This window comes from Carassius gibelio, chromosome A4 (assembly GCF_023724105.1).
Source record: "Carassius gibelio isolate Cgi1373 ecotype wild population from Czech Republic chromosome A4, carGib1.2-hapl.c, whole genome shotgun sequence".
Classification (NCBI taxonomy): domain Eukaryota; kingdom Metazoa; phylum Chordata; class Actinopteri; order Cypriniformes; family Cyprinidae; genus Carassius; species Carassius gibelio.
The window spans coordinates 22,367,293-22,391,993 of record NC_068374.1 but is presented as its reverse complement, the minus strand read 5'-3'; the positions used below and the strand labels follow the sequence as shown (position 1 = coordinate 22,391,993).

The window sequence follows — 24,701 nt, the reverse complement described above, 5'->3', positions numbered from 1 at the left end:
AGATCTTCACTTAATAAGCCAGTCATTGAAACGGCAGATGGCGCTCTGGAAGGGTTTTTTTCTGGTTGGAGACTCTGATCCATGAGCTGCTCTTCAAAGACAGATCCAACTGATAACCATTCCAGAGGAACATGCCAAAATGCTCTTAAATCAGCAGCCAAGGGCATTTTCACAAGTGAAGAGTGCTAGACATGTGGGACAGTGAAATTATTGCAAAGACAAAGGGATCTGGCAGTAAAACCACATCACCATCTGGACATTATGAATGAGACATTTATAAACAATCAACCCACTGTTACACCATGGAGAAGCCTTGAGATTTAGCTTTAGACTTCCACACCAAAGATAAAAAGAAGCTAAGAAGAGAATCGATCAGCAGGGATAAAGAAAATTGGCATAATAATAAAAGAGATAGAGAGTCTCAGTCCAGTGTCCAGTGGTGAGACAGTTGGGCCAAACTGCGGCACATTAAGAAGTGGCACATCATTTCACTGAAACACTGACAGTTTTATTAGGGCATATAATAGGCTGTCTAAATGCTCCTGGACCGTTCTACTGATTGGATTCATAGAAAAGCCTTTAAATATTGGCATTAGACATCTCCCCGTGTGAGTGAGCTACACCTTGTGTGACTGACTCACACAGAATCAGACGTAAAACAGAGGAGGCCTGCTTGTTAATTGGTAAACTGCATGTATATCTTGGTATGACAGTCAGTGCTGAGGAACATAATGTTTGTTAGCTCATTTCACATATGGCATAACATAGTTTAGCCAAGTAGGACATTAGCATTCATCCATCCAGAGTGTTTGCCTGCCTATGGCCGAAACACTGGGATAGGCTCCAACATCCTCACGACCCTACACAGGACATGGGATTTAGAGAACGAATGGATGGATGAACATGTTTCCACTGTCCAAATCCATTGTGTACTCCATGATTCATTCACTGGACCCTGTACCTAAACCTGACGCTAACCTCTAAATTCTAAATCAAACCACTATTTCTAACCCTAACCCTAACCTAACCCTAGCCCCCTAAATTCTAAATCTACTGATATAACCCTAATCCCAAACTCTGCTCTCCCGTCCCTTTCTCCTATTAACCTAGATCCCAACCCTCAGCACCAACTCCAGTTCCAAACCTCAAGCCAAATCCATCATGATCTCCCTGCACTTTTTACTGAACCCTGACCTTAACCACAATCCCAAACTTTAAACTCTAGACCTAACCCCATTTCTAACCATGATCCAACCAACCGAACTCCTTACTCCCTCCCCTTAGTCTAATATGGATCTTAACCCTCAGCACCGACTCCTATTTCAAACCCCATTGCTAACTCCAACATTAAAATCCCAAACTAAAACTCCAACATTAAAATCCCAAACTAAAACCTAAAATGTTATCATGAAAACTGACAAGTAAACTGAAAATAATAAAATCTTAATTTGTAACTAAATCACTGAATCAGTTGAACTCAGAATTAAAGGGGGGGGGGGGGGGGGGTGAAATGCTCGTTTTCACTCAATATCCTGTTAATCTCGAGTACCTATAGAGTAGTACTGCATCCTTCATAACTCCAAAAAGTCTTTATTTTTATTATATTTATAAGAGAAAGATAGTCTGTACCGATTTTTCCCGGAAAAACACGAGAGCCTACAGGCGTGACGTGTGGGCGGAGCTAAAGAATCACGAGCGCCAGTAGGCTTTTGAGTTGAGAGCATGTGGAAGCTTTGACACAGATCCAGGGGCTGAAATTTAACAAGAGCAGCATCAGCAAAGGTATGCTATGTGGTATGTACTGAAACTGTATTTTGCTTAGCGGTTTTGGAAAATGACTAAGTTCCACTTTATGTCGTCTTTTTTTTTTTTTTTTTTTTAAGCTGTACATGTGGAAAGTGCAGTTTGATGACAACATCGCATGTTGTTTACTTGATGTGCTTGCGCGCTGATAGCTAAGTTAACAACACAGAGATATTTGAAGCAGTTTTACTCACCGCATGTGGTTCCAACACACAATCGTGACCCTTTTCCGTTGGGACTGCATTATCCTTAAAGGGACAATAAGTAACTTTTTAGGTATTTTATTATCTAAAATCAATATTTTTATTCATAAATATGCCCTCAATGGTGTACAAATACCTATGCCAATGTTTAAACTAATCCTCGTAAATGAAGAATTTATTATCTTTATATACATGGGACGGGTAGGTCGACGGAGGCTTCCATGTAGTTCCGCCATCTTGCAAAACTATAATAGCAGAGAGGGACAAAAAGTACTAAGCCAACGCGTTTCCACAACGCGTTTTCGGTCAGAGCCAGAAACGCAGGTGCAGAGCAGTGAGAGGCGCTTGAAACTGCACCGGCAAGTTTAAAAGTCTGGATTGCATTCTTATTATGGACCACACATATGCCGCGCCACAGGAGAAGAAAACATCATCGCCAAAACAGTCAAAAATAGAACGTAAAAGGAAACGTGACCGTAGATAACGGAAAACAAGAGTTAATGTCGGGGAAGCTTTTTCTAGGTGGAAAGAGTTAATGCTTGATAAAGATTTCAAAAGAGACGCTGAAGTGGCCAGTTTTCTTCTCGACAGGTAAGTCAGTGTTACAATCTATATTACAATATTTTTTTATATCTAACAATGCACATTATTCAGAAAATATAACGAATAAAGAAGACATAACTACTAATTACAATATTTCATGTTTTCCACAGTCAGTAATTCATACTGTAACATTCGTTTGTTAGTTGTCATGTTGCAGTTTGTTTGAAATAACACACCTGTTCACCTGAAGGAAAACTCGACGAAGTGCTATTAGAAGACATCCCGTCAAAGCTTTTTGGTACATATCGCCTACCGTAGATGCAACGCGCATTTGAAAAAGCGAGTCGCTGGAGAGCAAAATTAGTTTGAATGCAAAACACAATTTCACCACTAGATGAGAGTAATTCCTACTTAGTGTCCCTTTAAGAAATAAACGATGTGCAATCCGAAATGCAGGGAACAAACAAAAACACTTGCACAACTCCGTTGATGCTCTGTAAAAATAAACTCCATCCACTGGTCCCTTAATGTTGTTTCTCTTTTGGTAATCTGTGCAGGGTTGTCTTGCCCTGGCAACCAAAAACACATTTCTTTTGTGACTTTTCGCGACACTCTCGCTCTGATCAGTGAATCGCTCTGATCAGTGAAATGTCTGTGCTCAGCCTCGCTATACGGGAGCGCGCACTCTTCCGGCAGAAGAGCGCGCACTTAGGACCCATATAAGGAAATTCTGCTCCATCTAACGTCACACAGAGCCATACTCGAAAAAAAACTTTCCGAAACTTGTGACAAACCGGAAGAGGTTTTTTTGGAACAAAAATACTCTTTCAAACGTACAACTTAATGTTTGAAACTTTGTCCATGTTTAGCATGGGAATCCAACTCTTTAACAGTGTAAAAAACTCAGTATGCATGAAATAGCATTTCACCCCCCCTTTAAACTCAGAACTGATTTGTCAATTATTATTATTTTTTTTGTTAATAGGATAAACCCATTAATTGAAAAGACCTCCTCTTACAAACTCAGATGTTAATTTGTCTAGTGAATAATGAGATTTTTCCCTCACTTAAATAAGTTGTATGGCTTCAGAAAACTTGGCATATAGCGCATCAAAAGGACAGAAGAAAGGAAGAGGTGCAGATAAATACAGATGGAAGCAGCATTGAATAAAACTGACCCTGCGAGAGAAACTGTTGGTTTGTGCAAATCATTTTCTGTCCTCCTTATGTCATTCATGGCATGTTTGAACAGACGGATGTTAAACTCGAATGGTAGCGTGATGCTACAGGCTGTTTAGCGTTTCAGGGCTCACTGTGCAGTCTGTCTGAATATGACGAGGAAAAGAATGGGACAGATTGCTGATGTATGGGACATCAGGCCATATTCATATTCAAGTGACCATAAATGACCTTCAAGCACGCTGACTCTGTTAGTGCCACAGAAGTCTGTCTACTGACATGCACCAGAAACAAAACATACACCCTGGTTGTGGGTCAGTGCCTTTACAAACACAAATGCTATTAAACAGAATGTACATGTAGTTTCATTACACTTAACTTGTAAGCACAAATCACAGCACATTGACATCAAATGAATGAATACGGATAGTCTTACTGTAATTTGCTCCAAAGAGTTCGGAATTACTCAAGATGACCTCTGTACCCTTCACTGGTCCAAACAAACTGACTAACAATAGAGGTGAATGCCCAGTTTTGAAACAGCCTGGAAATTGCAGAGACTTTACACATATCACAATGTCATTTTGTTATATAATGCAATGACATTAATACATTTGTGTTCATTAAATTTCCCCAAACTTTTTGGAGTCACTATAATTAGCAGAATACCAGACATGTTCCTACAATAATTATGCATGTGTACTTATGAGAGTGTGCGCTTAGGAGTGCATTTGTGCTTCATACTGTATGTAAAGTGCACAGAGGCTGTAATCCAGCATACTGATCACTGGGGCTTAACAAGGATTTAATGTCTCTCTCGGAAACCTGCACTGACATACAGTAGAGGAGAGACATTCTTCACAAAAACTCCCATGATGCCTCTCTAGATCTTTCTCTTCTTCACTTAATTTTTTCCTATTTTCTTGTGAACCCTCAGAGATGAGTTCTTACATTGTATTGGAAATCTAACTTATTTTATTTCTCCAATTCTAATCACTGTAAACAGAGTGTCTAAACCTTGCACAATACAGTGCCTCATTCTCGTTACTGTAACATGAAAAAAATAATGCTGAAATATTTATGGATCATGGTAGCATTTTCTGCATTTCCTTTAATGAATCAAAATAATAGATGTAAAAAAATAAAAAAAACCTGTCAAAATTTAATTAACTGTACTTAAAAAATGATCACATTACAGAAATGAGAACCTGAAAAAGCTGAAAAAATCCTAGTAGGAGATTACTCTTATTTAATGCTATGATGATACTTAATTGCTTTGAACAAAATGTTGTAATTTTGCTACAGTGATGGTTAAGAGCTCAATCTTTTCCCTCTCTGTTCTGAATTTTAATCTATTTATTCCCTTGCTTTCCTTCTCCCTTTCTCTCTGGGTTATAACGGACACTCTGATTGCTACGGGTCATAAATCACAGTGGCTCAAGCTGCTTTTAAAAATGGCTTATATGATCTCAGTCAAGGTGTCAGTTAGAGCTAAAGCCATTTTTTGTATTCATTTTTGTATACTTTTTTACAATATAGACTGGTGCATGTCGATTGGCTTTTACTACATTTTAGTTTCCTAACATGAATGATAATTAATCTTGGCCTAAAACCACAGGCATAAACACACACACACACACACAAAAACGTGAGTGCTTCCATCTGCGATTATAGATCAAATGATATTCTTACCAGGCACTGATATGGTGGACAGGCTGTATGCTTACCCCTGATTCTTTAGTACTAAAACAGACAAAACAGGCTAAAGAACTGAAAAAAAGATGAGTCATAGAATTGAATTAGTCTATTAAATATGTTCAGACATAGTCACCTAAATTTGGTTTCAAAATTCTGCTTCTTCCATTTTCTCACATATGTATGTCTTTTTTCACTCGTCAACCAATATCACTGTGATATATTACATTAAAGGGGTGGTTGACTGCTTTTTTACTTGGCTTTATTGTGTTTATGAGGTGCAGTGTAACATGTCTTCAAGCTTAATTTAGAAAACAAAAAATTCCTTATTATTTATATATTTTATATATTACCGCTGTTTCTATTGTCAGTTGACTTCCTGTTTCTATGATACCACTCACTCAGAAATACGCAATGGGCTCAAGCAGAGGATCAAGCAGAACCTCTGCAAGCACAGCTCTTAAAAGATGTTTCGGAATGGTAAGTAAGAGTTTTTTGTATTTCTCTCAAATATTTTAAATACGCTGAGATTTGGATTTCCTCAGAAAAAAGGAATGAAGCACTTTATTCAGCAGAGATCATAAACGTGAGTAAGTCTCTTTTTATTTATTTATATACTTGTAGTAGTTTTCACATAACGTGTAAACATTTTACTAGTTAGACTTTTTCCAAACTATAAATCCTGATTAAATGTATAATCAAGTGAAACATATGAAGTTTCAATAACAATATACAATACTATACCATTCAAAAGCGTGATGTAAATAATTAAAATGGAACAAATAGATAACTGTAACAAATGTAACAAACAATGCTGTTCTTTCAATTTATCAAAAAAAAAAACCCTGAAAAAAATATTCGGACATCAACATTACTAATACTAATTTTTGTTGTTGTAGAAAATAAGATTGTTAAAAGGATTTCTGAAGGATTGTGTGACTGGAGTAATGATGCAAAAATTCAGTTTGAAAGTCAGCTTTGATTGTTCTAATAAACTGTTTAACTGCACTCGCCAGTGGATACTAAATTACATTGTGGGATAATTAAATATATTCTAAATAAACTACAAACATAAAATTATATAGATTTATTTTGTCCCCACATTCTTTCTTGTAACTCTTCCCTCTCAGTGACACAGCTGACTGAACGGCTCATTATGCAGCACATTAAGCAGCACATTATGCGGGCCTTTGTCTTCTCAGGTGTAAATCACAATGATATTCATGATAGTTGATGCCCTACTCGCATATGACTTTTACAAACAAAAACTTAAATTAGAAAATTTTAATCAATATATTATTTTCTGTAAGTGAGTAAACAAGAAGATTTTCACATAATTTAGAAAGAAAAATTCTAGGCTACAAGATCCAGTTCTCTAAAATCCTGGGAACCAATGTTCTGTATGTGTTTTATGGCCTTATTCAAGTGATTTTACATTTTTAGTTTTTCACTAACCACGCATAACATTTTTTTCCTCAAAAACACAATAATGTACTTACATACTGCTCACATTTTAGTATAGCCCAGTTTGTGCTGATTACAGTGAGATTAGACTTTAGGCATTTAGATATTTATAAGAAACTGAAAACTGCACAAATGTCAGGGCATGAAAAAACTTCTCCAGGCCTGCATCTACATCTATACTACCAGATAGTTTCAAACACATTTTCAGCTCAGCTGAAAGAAATAAAAGAAAATGTAACTTAAAATGATAAAATTATATAAAACTATAAAAAATTATATATAACCCACCAGTGTCTGTATGACCTTGTTCATCCCAAAATAATGAAAATAAATGTCAAAATAAACCCTTCAGGATGAGGGATGATTTTGATACCGCTGGATTTATTAAAAATAACCTGTCAGTCTCACAAAATTAGGTACACATCTGTGAAAACCAAAAGAAGAAGTATAAATCTAATACTTCAGGACATGCATTTTTTTTAAAATCTAAACTTTAATATATATTTGAATTATTGAGTTACAGTATTGTACTGAGGGCAGTTGGTTTTGAGGGAAGTGAAAAAAAAGAATAAAGAAATATTATACTTTATTAAAATAAAATAAAGAAACAAATAAAAGAGCATTCTAGTAATTGGGTAGAATGTAAAAATCTAGAATCTGTAATTATTCTCGGGTGAGAAACAAGTTAGCACCAGCAGTAATCAACAGCACTGTAAAATAATCAGCTCTGATTCACTGCCCCTTGAGAGCTAGACACTGAACCAGCAAACCATAATTTGTATTTGAGACAGTGTAGGTGTCTGGGACACGGTGTACGTGAGTGTAGGAAGTGCTTGTGTGCTGGAAAGCACATCACTGCGAAATGCCATGTGTGAAGCTTTAAATAGCTGTTTGGCATCAGTTTTGGGAACAATTTTGATTTTAGCATAACTTTAAAGACTCAGTGAAGCAAAAGAAATGGCTTGATGACTGCTGTTTTCTTTCCTGGATAGGAGGTGGGACATATCCAAGGGGTCAATAGCTAGTAGCCTTTTGCCATTGGTCTGTTTCACTGAGGTGTGGTTACATTAGCAAAATTTAGGCAACATTTTGTGGGCAAACAAAATCCCTATTTCTATAGTCAACAACACAGTAATGCATAAAGCTCACTAAAGTCACTTTCAAACCAAGCAGCTTTCTGTTGGTTAGCACTGCAAATTTGCATGACCATTTTAAACATGAGCGAAATTCACATGGGGAACTTTTTCGCCCACATGTAAAACTCCTTATTGTGCAGATTCCTATTGAAATGACTGATTTCGCTTCCAATATTTGGCCAAGCAACAGTAAACAAAGCATAGGCTAACATATAAATTAGCCTTAATGCTAAAAGACATGCTAAAACATGATTTCAGAGAGTCTTTAACTGTGCTGGTTTGTGAATTTTAGAAGTGTGTGTGTTTGTGAAAGCATATTATGCAACAGTCCTTGTACAGAATGCAGGATATAAATATACTGAGGACACAGGTAGTGCATATGCATGTTTGTACACTACTGTAATTATGTGTCAGAGTCTATTTTTACCCACAATGCTTTTCTGCACAGTGAAGGTCGGAAAAAGCAGAAACAGCTTGTTCTTCAGCATGACTCAGCGCTTTGAGAAAGCCAAGGAGTGAATTATAAAACTGCTAAGAATGGCAAGATGGACTAAATTAATTAAAAGCCCCCCCACCCCCCCCCCCCCCCCCAAAAAAGAACAGAAGTCTCCTTACCTGCCCCTCCTCTCTGCACAACCAACATGGCCTCAGCCCCAACAGGACATTCTTTTAGCAGCTCCACCACCTGTGTGTGTGATAGCGTTAGCGCGGGTTGCTGGTTAATTTCCACGATCAGATCGCCCTCGCACAGCCCCGGGCACCCCTGTGCCTCCAGAATCTGATTCACCCGTTGTCCTCCATTATTGTCTGCTATAGTGAATCCAAACCCATCCGCCCCTTTCACCATGGTAACGGTTAAAAGCTCTCCTCCAGCCGCCCCTGACGATGCCATTGAGACGCTGTCCTCCAGTGGTCCGGCGTCCAGGTGGGTGTCTCCAGGGTGAGGTTGCGCCAGCGTCGTTTGGATTGGGTCGACGAAGCGAGCAGTGCGGGAGATGTACTCCATGTAGCTGTCGTAGCTATTCCGTCCGTTGACCAGCAGATGACGATCAATTAGACTGAGGGGGGACAGCAATGTACTGGCTGCATCCTCCGGGTCATATGGAAGAGGGTAACCCCTGCAAAGGACGAGGGTTACGCTTTGTCCAATTGGCACTGACTGGAAAAGCTTCACCACATCAGCGTGAGTGGTGCCCAGGACGCAGAGGTCATTAATGTAGACAATCACATCTCCTGGTAAATAATTAGACAAAAGGAAAGGTATATTAGCATATGCTAACACTAGTAGGTGTATATTTGGGCCAAAAGCCAAGGCTGTTTCAAAAGTTAGGAGTAAACTTAAACATAGTTATGCTTCTTTACAAGATAACTCATTCTCAGAAATCATTGAAATAAACACAGTGACAGAAATCATCCAAAATGGTGAATTAGGTAAAACATTTTTTTTTTTTTTATTCTTATATTTGATTCAATTAAGAAAAGTATTGATACAAGTTCTTTATCCATAATGGTAAGGTCTTATAGAACAAGGCATTAATATGTGGTTAATTGGTACCAATAAATGGCTAATATTCTAGTAATATGCTTGTTAATAAGCAACTAGTCAAGAGACCCTAAAATTAAGTGTTACCGTGTATTTTTGTGCCAATAAGAATGTGGAGCCATTAGCTTAGCAACACGCTAATATCAAACTATTTTGACTATCTGCTCCATTATTTGCGTGCTGTGTATTTTTGTGCTTATGTGAGCTAAGTCATTAACTTAGCAACATGCTGAAGTTAGACGCTTCAGAAACAGCAATTAGCTGAAATGCTAGTTGAGATTCTTTCACAATTTGGAACTATACCCACTGAGAAAACAAACCCTGTAAGAGGGATCTAACGGTCATCCTGGTAAGATCCAGCTGGATATACTGAAATTCAGATTTTTTATTCCCCCCATGACATTAAAAGGGAAGTTTAGGATTGGTATTCCTTTAAGATTTTTTAACTAGAGGAGTCAAATCTCCTGTGTGCTTCACAAGAAAAGCACCATTTTTGTGTGGCTTGCTGCCAGTGTAGAATGTTCCAAATCAATCGTTTTACCCGATGTAAAGAAAACTGACAGCAAAACATCTCTAGGTTTCGGAACAGCGCTATTGAGGGGGAAAATATATTTTACCCAATAAGAACAGTCAGTCTAATCAGGGTGAAAAACCTTCTCCAATTTGCAACGATTTCAGTCATCCAATATTTATTCATGTCGTCTCCCCTGGCAACTGTGTCAATTACAGCGCACAAGTCGAAGGAACAATTTGAGGGACCTACTCAATCCTTTTCTCAGTCCTTAAATTCGCCATGCCTCAGGACTTGTGATCTTCACTTCCCTTTTTTCAAGAATTTTACCAGTCCTTCAGATGTTTGTTCACTGATTCAGTACAGTTTCACCTTCAGTGCTGGAATGTGAAACCAAGCTTGTGTACCATTTTTTTTTAATGTTTCCGCAGAGTATGTTTCAAATAAAAGCTTTGGCCTCCATCTTTGAATGCTGACAAAAATTAAATATCAGAAATGTAATTATTGTGGAAATGAGAAGGTGCTCAATATTGAGCCTGTCCTCCAGCAAAAAACGACAGTTTGTGCAAGCACCTTATTACGACCTATATTTAAGTTTTAAAGTTAAGCGGCCTCTAGCGGGCGTAAAAATAATGACAGTATCGTGATGCATCTATCGTCATGAAATGACCTTTAATGTCATTACCAATCAAAACGCATGTTTATTTAAATGCAATTTGTGGACTTTTTACACCGATCTCACAGTAATTCGTACATATTTTACTAGGTGGCTTATTCGTTCGAATGACCACACCTAACCCCACCCCTAAACCTAACCCTCACAGAAATCATGCTAAATTATGATTTATTGAGTCACAGGGTCTACTGGTTTCCTAGAGACATTTCATGCAGTGACATACGTGTCTATCGTTAGGCTTGTCCCCTTCTGACTGTTATGTGTTGTTTGCAGGAATTTAAATTAATCTCGGTAAATACATTCAACATCTGCCTAGAGACTCTGGTGTTCCAATCAATACTTTCACATGCTTCCAGAGAGCAAATTATATTGGTGTGACCGGGCTGTTTCACACCTAGCTTTATGTCAGCATCAGTCTGGGCCGACACTCCACAGGGCAAACCAGATCACTACACTCCTACAAACAAGACATTATCATCCACTTACAATTCAAACTTCAAAAAATTCTAAATTCGACAGCTCCCGTTTTATGTTTTACTTTATTTTTTATCTGTGAATGCTGAAACTGGATAATAAGAGACACTAAAATTGTTTAAATAAACTTCAACTAACTAAGACTGGGTTATAGCATATAGTATTAAAAGGGTGTCTCATTTAAATTGACAAAATGTATAATAAGTTTGATTGATTTCCATGAACCAGTTCAAATAGTCAGTTTCAATTAAATGATTCAATGGATTCATTGATCACTCAAAGTTGTGCACACATACTTATAATGTGCTACTTATTGTTTTATTAAAATTAAAATGATCTAATATTTTGTTTCCTGACTAAATCTATTCATTGCGAGACAACATAAAAAGAGCTCTGGGAACAAACGTCTGAGACATCGTATGCCTGTGACTGGCATTCTTAAAACACAATCAATACACAATCCCCTAAACATCGCTGCTGAGCCACAGCACAGTAGACATTCTATTCAAATTAAGCTCTAAACATCAAAATGCAGTGATTCTCCAACAGGCATATGACTTGTGTGCTTCCTGTCCCTCAGCAACACACTAGTGCACCTGATTCAACTCATTATCTGCTTGTTAAGCTTTAATTGAGAAGAATCGGGCACAGCTGCAAGGGGCAGAGTAAACATCAGTGCCACAGAGGCATCTATAGTGGGCGTAGATGAGGTGGATGGAAGGGCTCTAAGATGCAGGAAGTGAAGCATTTCACTCAGCAGATCTCAGCACTCTGCATGATAGTTTTAATTCATCATGGAAGCACTTAGCCAGGAGGACAGGAGAGAGAGGAATACATGGCATGTTTACATCACACTATTAATTTGTGGATGAGGTGTTAAACAGTTGTTATGATTATTTAGGTGGTTAATGTTGGGTTTAATTTTTTTTTAACTTGTTACATACTCACAAACATGTATATATTAATAGTGACTTGTCTTAGCAAACATCCATAATGAAAAGAAACATAACATTAAGGATATGAAAATGCAAATCTTGCATAATGGTGTATTCTACATTCAAAATCATTAACAAATGTCCAAGAATTATCTTCATGTTAATTAATTTTCCCTAAATAAATAAAATTATATAACACTAATATCATATACATCATATTAAAATGATGTAAGTAAATGCATGCCTAGATTATAATGTTGAGTATTAAAATACTTATTTTTTAAGGATTAACTTTAAGTGGGCATTAGATAATGCCAAAATTATTTGAGTCATTCTAGAGTCAATCTGATTGGATTTAAATCTGTGGCGCAGAATGAGTCATTAATTAACATTCTAGAGGAAATTAGCATACAGATTAGCCTCAAAGCTAACACACGTGGACTAAAATCAACAAAACGAATATTCTGATTTAATAAGGTCTTCAAAAGTAACATTATCCACCAAAATAGTGATGGCTGTGTACTATATGTATGTCCATATGCAAAGGACGTTCAAGTCCACCAAAGGATGTGAGCGAGATTTCCTCTCCGAGCTCCCTTATCCAGCAAAATTGAATATTTCACACTGGCGTAGAGCTGAAGCTCCTCCACAGCACTGTCTGAGTGTGTGTGAGTGTGTGTGTGTGTGTGTGTGACTGCAAAACAGCACAAGTAGGACAAGGAGTCTAGAGGGAAAATGAAGGGTGGAAGAGAGCAGAAAGGAGAGGAAAGGAGCAGAAAGGATGATTTCTACAACTACCAACAACAATAATACAATAAAACGGCATCATGGGAGACGCATTGACTATATTCTGAACTCTGCACTGTGGGTCCCTCTGAATATACTAGATATTTCAATGCTGATGCACGTGTGTGAGAGTAATGCTGCAGCAGTCACACTCCCACTAGGCTGGACCGGAGTTACAGAGTTCAGAAAGCACCTCTGTGATTAATGAACACGTGCCCTGCTGTGGATGACACACAAAGCCAATAAATACACTTTCTGTAAAAGCTCTTAACCCCTGGATGTCCCTAACACACTATCAACCAATAAAATGACAGATTCACACCGCAACCTCAGCAGTAGTGTGGGCACAAACATAGATTGAGAAAGACTGACCAGCTGGAAGCTCTATTTAAGTAAGAATAGCACATTAGAGCTGATCAAACAGTGACTTGCTGCAAGTGTGTGTGTGTGTGTTTACCTGTAGCCATTTTCCCATCCTGTGCAGCAGGCCCGTCTGGTATGACACTTTTGACCTGTAAGAACTCATCTGGTTCGTCACCACCGATGATAGTGAAGCCAAATCCCATGTTGCTTTTCTGCAGGGCTGTAGACAGAAAGCTGCCCTTCAGCTGCGTGGGGTCCCGTGTGAACAAAGGCTTCTCTGCCAGGGTGAAGAAATTCAGATAGAAACATGAGATTGTAATCAAGCAGAAGATATCCAGAAACTAATGGTTATTGTGTAAAAGCCACTCCAAACCCATCAAAAGCAGCAGATCACATCTCACTGGGGAATTGTGGGTAGATGGCCAAGCGCTCTGCTTACAGCCAAACATACAATAGCAGAGTGGGACATGATGGCTTGTTTTTTGCTCAAACCTCACTTTTGGCTCTTTAAATGTACTCCAATGCTACACTCAACAGTGTTTAGCCACATCCAGGGCCGTCTCTGAAGCCATCCAAGAAGAAAAAAAGCCAGGAGAAGAACCAGCTCAGGCAGAGTGGTTCTACTGCTCTCTCAGAGTGGAGAAAGCGGTCTTAAAAACCATTCTGGAAAAGCTGTTTTGCTGTAACCACACACAAGGACCTTTGTACTGAAGAGCTGCTTCTTTGAAACTGAAGAGATGTCTACTTCAGTACACAGTATGGAGTTAAAAGATGCCAGCCATAGTCACTCCATCTCACTTTCGTAGTTGAGAGGTTCTTAATTTTTTTTTTTTTTTTTTGTACCACCATCTTGGTCTAGTCTAATCTAGTTACTACCATGCGTTTGTTAGGGACAATAGCTGGTCCAGATACCCTGCTAAAAGACCAGCATGAATTTCTATGCTGATCCATGTTTGTTTGGTTCTGGTCTAGCAAAATATCTGGTACAGCTGGTTTTGTTTCCTTGTTTTTAATATAATGGGAATGCGTAACGTTGGCAGGTTGTCTATATGGTCTTACAATCAACATAAAATGGCATTCAAAACCCATTTTACATATTACCTTGAAAACATAATGAGAGCAGAACTAGATTTTGCCTAGCTGGAGTTGATTGGATCTTGAAAAGAGGTGTTAAATGCTTAACTAGAGCCATGTGGTTGGAGAGAAATGTTAGCAGAAATGGTTTTGGGGTACTAACAGTCAGTAAGCATAGATCTGTGCATACTGTAGTGCAGGGATCCTCAAATCTGGACCCCGAGATCCATTTTCCTGCAGAGTTTAGCTCTAACCCTAATCAAGCACACCTGATCATGCTAATCAATGTCTTTGGGATCATTCGAAAACCACAAGCAGATGACTTTGATCAGGGTTGGAGCTAAACTCTGCAGCAAATTGGACCTCCAGGTCAAGATTTGAGGAAGGGGGCTGTAGTGGTTTCAAAATATATGACGTAAACCCCAAATTATGAATAGAACATTATAGTAAACTTAATTCTAATAGAACTGCAATCTTTACTTTGTGAAAAGGCAGTGTTAAATATTAAAGCTAAAACTGAAAGCTAAAGAAAAAAAGTTGACCCTCACTAATCAACTAGGTGGATGTTGTTAGTTACTTGGTGATCATCCCCTACTAGATAAGTAATCTTGTGGAATCCATAGGCATATTTTATAAACCAGCATCCCAAACATATGCTTGTGACCAGTTACACTGGTCTGTTCAGCAGGGTAGGTGGACTTATGAGTATCCTTGAAGCGCAGGCAAAAAGTAAAATACAAATAAAAAAAATTAAAAAAAACACAGCCAATGAAAAGTCTTCACTGGTTTAGAAACTGAGAGATTGTTCCTTAGAGGACTAGGCAAAAACAGGCAAGGCAAAAACACTCCTGCTGTAGTTCCTCTCTTGCACAAGGGGGAGCCGGTCTAGGGACGTACCATGCAGTCCAAACACACCGGCCCGGTACAGGGGGGCCTCGGACAGGTCAGTGAGACTATGAGAGCGCTCAGGAGCGGGACCCACGTATGCCAGTCTGGCCCTGGGTAAGGTGGCAGAGGAGGGGCTCTCCTCCACTGTTACAGAAAAGAAAAAAATCCTCAACTCACACAGGAAATCAGGATACTCTCTCTGAAAGATGGACTGAAAAAAGGTAGAGAACGTTCTTGTTTACGCCATTCTGGCTGAACATACTCTGCCTCTTACCTTTATGTGGGTAACAGCATGACCATGCTGAATGGATTAATTTAAACAGGAATTATTGCAAGAAATGCTTCTAACCATAATCAGTCCAAGGTCATATTATGAAAGGAGACGCATTCTCAATGGATGACTGAGTCTCAAAGAAAACAGGAAGCATTCAGGCTTAGCTTGAATAGACTGTACAGGTAGATTTAGAGGATTAGTTTATGCAAAAAAGGATAATTCTGTCATTATTTACTCCCCCTTATGTCCATCCAAGCCTGAATGACTGACTTTCTTTCATGGAACAAAAAAAAAAAATATATATATCTTTTTTAGTAATGTACAATTCAATATACATTTACATTGAATTTAGATAACGCTTTCAAACTTCAAAAAGGATGCAACAGTACTGTAAAAGTATAGGAGTAGTCCATATGACTTGTGTTTCTTTTACAAACAAGAAGACCTACTTAGCACAGCCAGGAAAGTTCTTTAGAGAATCAGTTATGGGCAGTCTATAACTAAATGTTTCAGTTGAGTTTAATATTGCCAATAAATAAGATGAACAGGTTAAAAGAAGATGATTTGAAAATGATTTGTTAACAAATTAGACTGATTTGGTTCTCAACTTTTTCTGACTCTGGGTTGCCTGTGGATGAGTATCCTAAACAAAGTTGTCACTTCACAGTTGCCGAGTGAGAGTTTTATAATGACAGGACATGCATTTATACAACACTTTATACAAAAGGAAGAGCCGCTTGTTCCATGCGTCATACGTCATTATGTTATTTCTGCAGTCCTTTCAGTGTCATGGTTCAATCCGATCGAGTGTTTACATGCACTCTCAATCGTATTAGAAGAGGAATAAACCACTCCCTTCAATCTGATCGAAATTTAATACCGATCGAGCTCAGTTGGATCAATTAAGGTGTTTACATGAAGGCGTTTCAGTCCGATTGAGCTGTTAATCTGATTACAATCGGATTATTTGGTTGCTTGTTAACGTAGTCAGTGAGTCAGTGGTTAGGTTGCTTTACTTTCAGTTAACATTCATCGTAAGTGCATGGGAAAAAAAGGCAAGTTCTTCAGAATTTCTCATTATGATTTCCAAGAAAGTAATCAAGTAAATATTGATAGTTTTCATTTTGAAGTAAAATGGATAATTCCAAAGGTAAGAAAGTGATATTCTGTAAGAAAGTAATATTCTGCACAATAAGTTCACACACTGTGCACTTCCAAAGACAACATTTGACCTTAGTTGTGTTAAAATAGAGACAGACAATGAGTGCACAGGAGAAATATAATAATAGTCATGAATATCAAACCCCAATCAGCTTTTCAGAAGATTTGATGTTAAATGTAATTGCATGGAGAGCAGATAAGTGTTTTTAAGATGTCTTTGGTGTGCCTGAACAATAGGGAGGTTGGGAATAACCAGATTTACATTAGTACCACACTTCAAAATTCAACTGTTAATTTTTGGATATCAATATTTGGATGTCAATCTTGGATAGCAATAATACTTTACCTCTGTAGACTGTAGGTAGGGGGAGAGAGGACAAGCCCTGACTCTGCATCTGCTGCTGCTGTTGCAATCTTCTCTTGGCTTCTAGAACTGGATTCTCAAACTGAGTCCTTCGGTTTATGTGACTGCAATCAGAAAAACAGAAACAGAGACTCATTCAAGTGTATCTCTTGAGTGACGACTTCATAGAACATGCTTATCCATCAATTTAGCAAGCTGCCTAGCTGTCTACTGCTTACACAAGTAGCATTTTAACTGAAGTAACTGATTTGCAACACTCTACATAGGCAGCATCTATGCACTACAAATAGACAACGACTATCATGTAAAATGCATGGGAGACCCGATTCTACAAATGATTCCAATGTGCCCATCACTGACTGTACAATTTTCTGAGAAATCTATCAAATTCAACTGCCCAATATCTGCAAAGTGGCTCTGAATTTTATTATTTATTAGTGCTGGTCCCTTGCTATTATGCACTTTGACAATTTCTGCAAATCCTGCAGTATTATTTCTTATGGTTGGTCAGAGCAAATTATCTTGCCCTCCCAACAATCTACCACCCAAAAAACAAAAATTGACATGAGCCATTAATGTATAATAGATGAAAGCATGAATGTTGATTTTAATAAATGACACAAATCATTTAAGGCTGTGGTCAGTGAAACTTTATCCTAGTTAGTCCTCATTTTTGTAAAAAAAAAGTGATGTAAGAATGAGATCAGACAGTAATGAGACCATCCTCTGATCTGGAAAAAAATGGTTATTTTTTAACTCTCTGCACAACACTTGCTGTCCGAGTTAATCCAATCTGTTTTAAAAGGCGCCACTGAAAACTCTGCCATTTGAAAGTACAAAGAAAATTGGGCTACATTAAAAGGCATTCCTTTGAAAAGAGGTAATGTTTTTTGTAAAGATGTGGCATTTGTAATTACAGCTTTGTGCCAATACTACGCAAGGTCAAATTTGAGATATTGCTTTTAGATTTCTTTTAAGGTCTAAAGCCTGAAATTGATTTAACAGATCAAAGTATAATCAGCAAATGGATTTTGTCCGTAGTGCTTTATCTGAGATCAGTTCCATACTTTCTTATAGAACGTTAGGCCATTAGGCCAAGGTTTGGCAAAGTGGAAAACATTCTGGCAAGTGGTTATAGCTTGGTCCTATTAAATAACGCTTGTAGGGATAAAGTGATATCTGTTTAACCTGAAAATACACACAAAACACAAAACAAGTGATAAGCTTTATGCTTAATGTTCTTGTTAAGTGTCTCCTCTAAAAAGCCACTAGATTTATAGTAAATTACAGTCATTTCACACCAGATGCAGATTCTGATCTCCCCAGCTGTCATCTTCCAAAACATAAAACCCACAGTTTTACAATTACTACTGAAGATGTGTTTTTCTCCCTTTTTCATAGAAAGACAAAATAAAAGTTTACATTATACAGTATGTTTTGTAGCTTTAAAATAACAATAAATAAAATAATAAAAAATAAATAATGCCTCACTAAAAATAAATGTGTTTTGAAGGAAATATATATTCAAAATAAAATGTTATCTTAGCAAATATTTAGAAGACATGCTGACAGACAGACAGAGAGACAGACAGACAGACACTGACAGACAGACAGACACAGACAGTCAGACACTGACAGACAGACACTGACAGACAGACAGACAGACAGAGAGACACAGACAGACTGACTGACAGACAGACATACAGACAGACAGACAGACAGAGAGACATAGACAGACAGACAGACAGACACAGGCAGACAGACTGAAAGACAGACAGACAGACACTAACAGACAGACAGACAGACTGAAAGACAGACACAGGCAGACAGACAGACACAGACAGACAGACAGACAGACAGACAGACAGAGAGACATAGACAGACAGAAAGACAGACAGACACAGGCAGACAGACTGAAAGACAGACAGACAGACAGACAGACACTAACAGACAGATAGACAGACAGACAGACAGACAGACTGAAAGACAGACACAGGCAGACAGACACAGACAGACAGACAGACAGACATACATACACTTACAGACAGACACAGACAGACAGACAGACAGACACAGACAGACAGAGAGACAGACAGACAGACAGACACCGACAGACAGAAACTGACAGACAGACAGACAGACAGACAGACACCGACACACTGACAGACAGGCAGGCAGACAGACAGACAGACAGACGGACTAACAGACAGAAAAACAGACAAAAAGACAGACAGACATTGACAGACAGACACAGGCAGGCAGGCAGGCTGAATGGCAGACTGACTGCCAGACTGACTGACTGACTGACAGATAGACAGATGTATAAATGGACAGACAGCGGGATGGACAGACAGACCGATAGACAGACGGATGGATGGACATACATACAGACAGACAGACTGATAGTTAAACAGACAGATAAATAAATGGAAAGACTGACCCATCTAATGATAGCAGACCTGGATGCAGTCCTGCATTTATTATGCAGTTCGAGAGATTGTGTGGCTGTGCATCCACATGATACTACAGCTGCATTATTGGCTCTGGGCTTGCTGTTCTCCTCTGTCCTGGGAGGAAGAGTAGCCAAGCAAGCCATACTATAAATAGTCCCACCTCACTCCAGACTGTGCATTAAGCAGGAAAAATGATGTCACACATGCTAACACACTGCGAACTGAATTAGGAAACAACGGAGCAGCTGTTTTTTGGTCCGGGCATGGTGCAGCAGCAAAATAACCAGTTCATACAGAGCTGTGACAAAACGCAGGGATCCAAAGTGACATTAAACCATGTATGTTAACTCTAGTGTTTCAACTTACTCAACATAGTAGGTTCCATAAACAGGGTCATCAATTTTCTCCCAGCCATAAGGAAGCTCTGAAAAACAAACAATGAGAACAATTACATCCACAAAACCATTTCATTCAAAGGTAAATGTTGCCGTTATAATGTAAAAATGTTGTTTTATTGGGATATATTGTCTCATTCTTTGGAAATGGTGCCATTTGTGGGTTTTGTGTGTCTCCGTGACTTACTGATGTGATTAATGGAATACTAAACTGAACATTATTTGAAAGGTTTAGTGTGCCAACGCACAATAACTTTTAAAATAAAGCAATCATTTTACTCTTAAATGTTTTTCAGTCTTTCACAATATCATCTGATTTCCCATTTATCACCATGACATTTTAATGGGTTGTACAGGATAAACATGTTTACTTTTATTGAAAATAAAATATTATGTTTTCATTGTCTATGTATTTTTTTTTTCTAAACACTTTTCTGAAAATTCCAGAATTTACCTTTGTCCTTGCACTTTCTGATTAACTCCATTATGTTGTGACATATTATTAATATTTAGACTAAAATATACATATGCGCGTACACACTTGAATACACATTCTCCATATAGCATGCATACCCTCTGAGCTTCTAGACGAAAGTGACAAGGAAACACAACGCAATTACAAGCAAGCAAAGATGCAAATTCACATTCAGCAGTGTCGAGCAGGGTGAAATACCAGACTGTGTGTACATCACACACAATTTTGTACATCACAAGTGACAGAGACTGTGTGATGTTCTCACTTAATCTGGCTGGCACACACACAGAGAGAGATCAAAGAGCTGTTGGGTATTACTCTACTGCTGTGCTATGGGTTGGTAGTCATCCTAATAAAATAGAAATCCACTTGCGAAGACAACTGAGTGCGCAGATCAATCTGAGATCTGAACAAACCCCTAACCACAAGTATTAAACTCACAATAAGGCCAAGAGCTCATCTACGAACAGCAGAATGTCTGTGGGTCTCTTGTAGTTAACTAGACTTATCAATTTATCAGTATAAAGTCCAGTCCGCTTTCTGGCTAAGTCTAGTCAGGCTTTTCTGGCCAAACACTGCCCAATTCAATAGGATGGGACAACCTGAATGTTAATAGACACAATCAAATTGATGTAATGCTGCTCCAAGTGTCCACTTGTCAGCTGAAAACACTGATGATGTTTACACAAATATTTCACAATGTTCTGTGTGGTGTTTATAGATCAAAATCCCAAGTTTCTATGATATTCTGGACTCAAGATATGGCTCATTCTCTTCTTCAATATAAATCTGTGGAATTTGTTTCACCTACAAGTCAAAAAACACAAGTTCAGTTTGAAAAGTAATAACGCACCTTTCCTCGACAAGATGGAAGTATTATGGCAGTTTTTAACCCCTTGAAAACGGATGTTTCAGGTTGAGTGATCAGTTGATCTTGACACTGAAGCAGATTGTGGCGAGGGGGGCGTGGTTTAGCGAAATCCGCAACGGGAGAGAGACGGAGGGAGCAGAGCGAGGCGTAAGTAGGTCAAATGCAATTAACGAACACGTGTGTTTGATTGCAGTAATTGGTGTGGAGAGACCGGATATAAGCCGAGTCACCGCAGAGAGAAGGAGAGAGAGACACGCTGGGACCTCGTTCTGCACTAGGGAAAGCTACAACAGTGCTTTGAAGTTATTGAAGTTATTGACCGCGTTTAAGCAATCGTTTGCTGTCTACGCCCAGAGGGCATCGTGTCTTATTTTGTTTTGTTGAATAAACGAGTGTCCCAGAAACAAGCCGACCCCTGCCTTCTTCCTTCCTATTGAGACTGTGTTGAACCTTGTTACAGTGGTGCCGAAACCCGGGAAGGAAGAAGAGCATCGCCGCCATGCAATCTCCGTCAGGTACGCCATTTGCGGACATCATCCAGTCGCTCGCCGGTCTTCACCAGGAACAACATCAACACATGCTGGCGATCAAGGAGGAGCAGGACAAACGCTTTGAGGCACTCCTCCGGGCCCAGCATGAAGACCGCGAGCTATTCCGGAGCTGGGTAGACCGGGAGGCCCGGGCCATCCCTTCGTTTAAAGACCAGACATCTCCTCTGCCGCTCAACAAGATGGGGCCTCAGGATGATCCGGAGGCCTTCCTGGACCTGTTCGAAAAATCGGCAGAGGCTCGAGGGTGGCCCCTGCGGACTGGCCCCTGCGGCTCATTCCCCTGCTGTCCGGGGAAGCGCAGGTGGCCGCTCACCAATTGCCAGTCCAAAACCTCCTGGCCTACCAGGACCTCAAGCGTGCCATCCTCCAGCGGGTCGGTCGGACTCCGGAGCAACATCGCCAGAGGTTCAGGACTCTAACCCTGGAAGAGTCTGGCCGGCCCTTCGTGATGGCACAGCAGCTCCGGGATTCCTGCCGCAAGTGGTTGATGGCCGACAGTAGTGACGTCGAGGACGTGATCGATCGTGTGGTACTGGAGCAGTTCGTGGCCAAGCTGCCAAGGAAGACAGCGCAGTGGGTCCAGTGCCACCTCCCGACGTCGCTGAACCAGGCCATCCAGCTGGCGGAAGACCAAATGGTGGCGTGTCCAGGGGTCGGCGACCCCTTACCATCTGCTTCTCTCTCTCCTTCTCTCTCCTCCCCTCCCCTCTCTCTCCCTAAATCTGTCCCTCTCCCCAGGTCCCGTGTGGGGCTTCCGTCGAAGCTAGCCCCGAGGTGGAGGAAGAGTTACGGGGCTGAACCACCAGCAGGTCCCAGGGCTCCTCCCAGGGGTGGGACTTCGCCCATGGGATCCGTTCCCCAGGCCCCGGCCTCTCCGCTCTCTCCTCGCCAATCGCTTGACCTACTTCCTGCCGCCAGGGTGGCGGTAAAGTCTGGGCCGGCCTGTTGGCGTTGCGGGGACCCAGGGCATTTTATCGATCGGTGTCCGGTGATGGAAGTGGGGACATTGATCCGGGTCCCCGACGCGCCAAAGGCTGCCCTCGATCAGGCTGGCTTATACCAAATACCAGTGAGTATCAGGGGGGGTACATATCAGGCTTTGGTGGATTCGGGATGTAACCAATCCTCCATCCATCAAAGCCTGATTCATCCGAAGGCATTGGATAGTAGCCGCATGGTTAGGGTTCGGTGTATACACGGGGAAGTGGTGAATTACCCTATTTTTCCTGTGGATATTAAATTTAGGGGAGGAAAACATAGAGTAGAGGTGGCCGTTAATCCGCACCTCAGGCATCCGATAATTTTGGGTACGAATTGGCCCGCGTTTAATGAATTATTGGGGTATTTATGTTCGGATGGCTCGGGAAATGCTTTTCCAGGCGGCTCATTGTAATCCACTAAAATGTAATACACTAAACCGTCTCATGGCCCGCTTCTTCTGGCCGGGCATTCACGAGAATGTGCGCAGGTGGTGCGCGGCTTGTCGTGAATGCCAGCTGGTGAATCCACCGGCCACCCCAAAAGCACCATTGTGCCCCCTTCCATTAATGCAGGTCCCCTTCGAACGAATTGGCATGGACCTCATCGGGCCATTAGAGCGGTCAGCACGAGGACACCGCTTTGCATTAGTTCTGGTGGACTATGCAACGCGATATCCTGAGGCAGTGCCTCTCCGCTCTATTTCCGCGAAGAGTGTGGCGAGTGCACTGTTTCAATTAATCTCCCGGGTGGGGATCCCAAAGGAGATCCTCACCGATCAGGGCACGGTGTTTATGTCACGTACCATTCGCGAGCTTTATGAATTATTGGGCATTAGATCGATTCGAACAAGCGTCTATCACCCACAAACAGACGGGCTGGTCGAGCGATTTAATCGCACATTAAAATCCATGATTCATAAGTTCGTTCAGGAAGACGCCAAAAATTGGGATAGGTGGCTGGAACCCCTCTTGTTCGCTGTACGGGAGGTCCCGCAAGCCTCCACGGGGTTTTCCCCCTTCGAGCTTCTTTATGGGTGCCAGCCCCGCGGGGTCCTTGACGTCCTTAAAGAAACTTGGGAGGACGGACCTTCTGCTAGTAAAAACGAAATTCAATATGTCATGGACTTGAGAACAAAACTCCACACGTTGGGGCGGCTATCCATGGAGAATTTGTTGCAGGCTCAAGACAAACAGAGTCGGTTGTACAACAGGGGGGCTAGGCTACGTCAATTTGCACCGGGAGATAAAGTGCTTGTATTACTCCCTACCTCTAGTTCGAAGTTACTCGCGAAGTGGCAAGGACCCTTTGAGGTCACACGGCGGGTTGGGGATCTTAACTATGAGGTAGCTCGAACGGATAGGGGCGGGGCACATCAAATATACCACCTCAACCTATTAAAAAAATGGTCTGAGGCGGAATCAGTGTTGCTGGCGACGGTAGTGAGTGGGGAGGAGGATCTCGGTCCAGAAGTGAGTTCAAAATCCCAATCTCTCGCTCTGGCCCCTGGAGGAGACCACCTCTCACCATCGCAGCTCACTGATATCAAGTCCATTCAAGCAGCCTTTGCTGATGTGTTCTCGCCCCTGCCTGGTCGAACGGATCTCATTCAGCACCATGTTGAGACCGAGCCGGGCGTGGTAGTTCGCAGCCGGCCGTATAGATTACCTGAACATTAAAAAAAAGTGGTTCAAGGGGAGTTAGAGGCAATGCTAGAGATGGGAGTAATAGAAGAATCCAACAGTGACTGGGCGAGCCCGATAGTCTTAGTACCTAAAACAGACGGCTCCGTGCGGTTCTGTGTGGATTATAGGAAGGTGAATGCTGTGTCAAAATTTGACGCATATCCAATGCACCGGGTGGACGAATTGCTTGATCGGCTAGGCTCGGCTCGCTTTTACTCGAC

General features: G+C 40.4%; 1 protein-coding gene across 7 annotated transcripts in view; it reads right to left on the bottom strand.

Annotated features, from left to right (window-relative positions):
• The window catches only part of LOC127972966 (membrane-associated guanylate kinase, WW and PDZ domain-containing protein 2), a 214,713-nt gene that overhangs the window by 34,706 nt on the left and 155,306 nt on the right, over window positions 1–24,701 (bottom strand). For all 7 annotated transcript variants that reach the window (XM_052577037.1, XM_052577042.1, XM_052577009.1 and 4 more), the window contains exons 7-10: window positions 19,892–19,949; window positions 17,055–17,176; window positions 13,406–13,588; window positions 8,639–9,256 (exon numbers count right to left, since the gene is read on the bottom strand). In XM_052577037.1, the coding sequence (XP_052432997.1) occupies window positions 8,639–9,256; window positions 13,406–13,588; window positions 17,055–17,176; window positions 19,892–19,949 (981 nt within the window). The remainder of the gene's footprint in view (window positions 1–8,638; window positions 9,257–13,405; window positions 13,589–17,054; window positions 17,177–19,891; window positions 19,950–24,701) is intronic.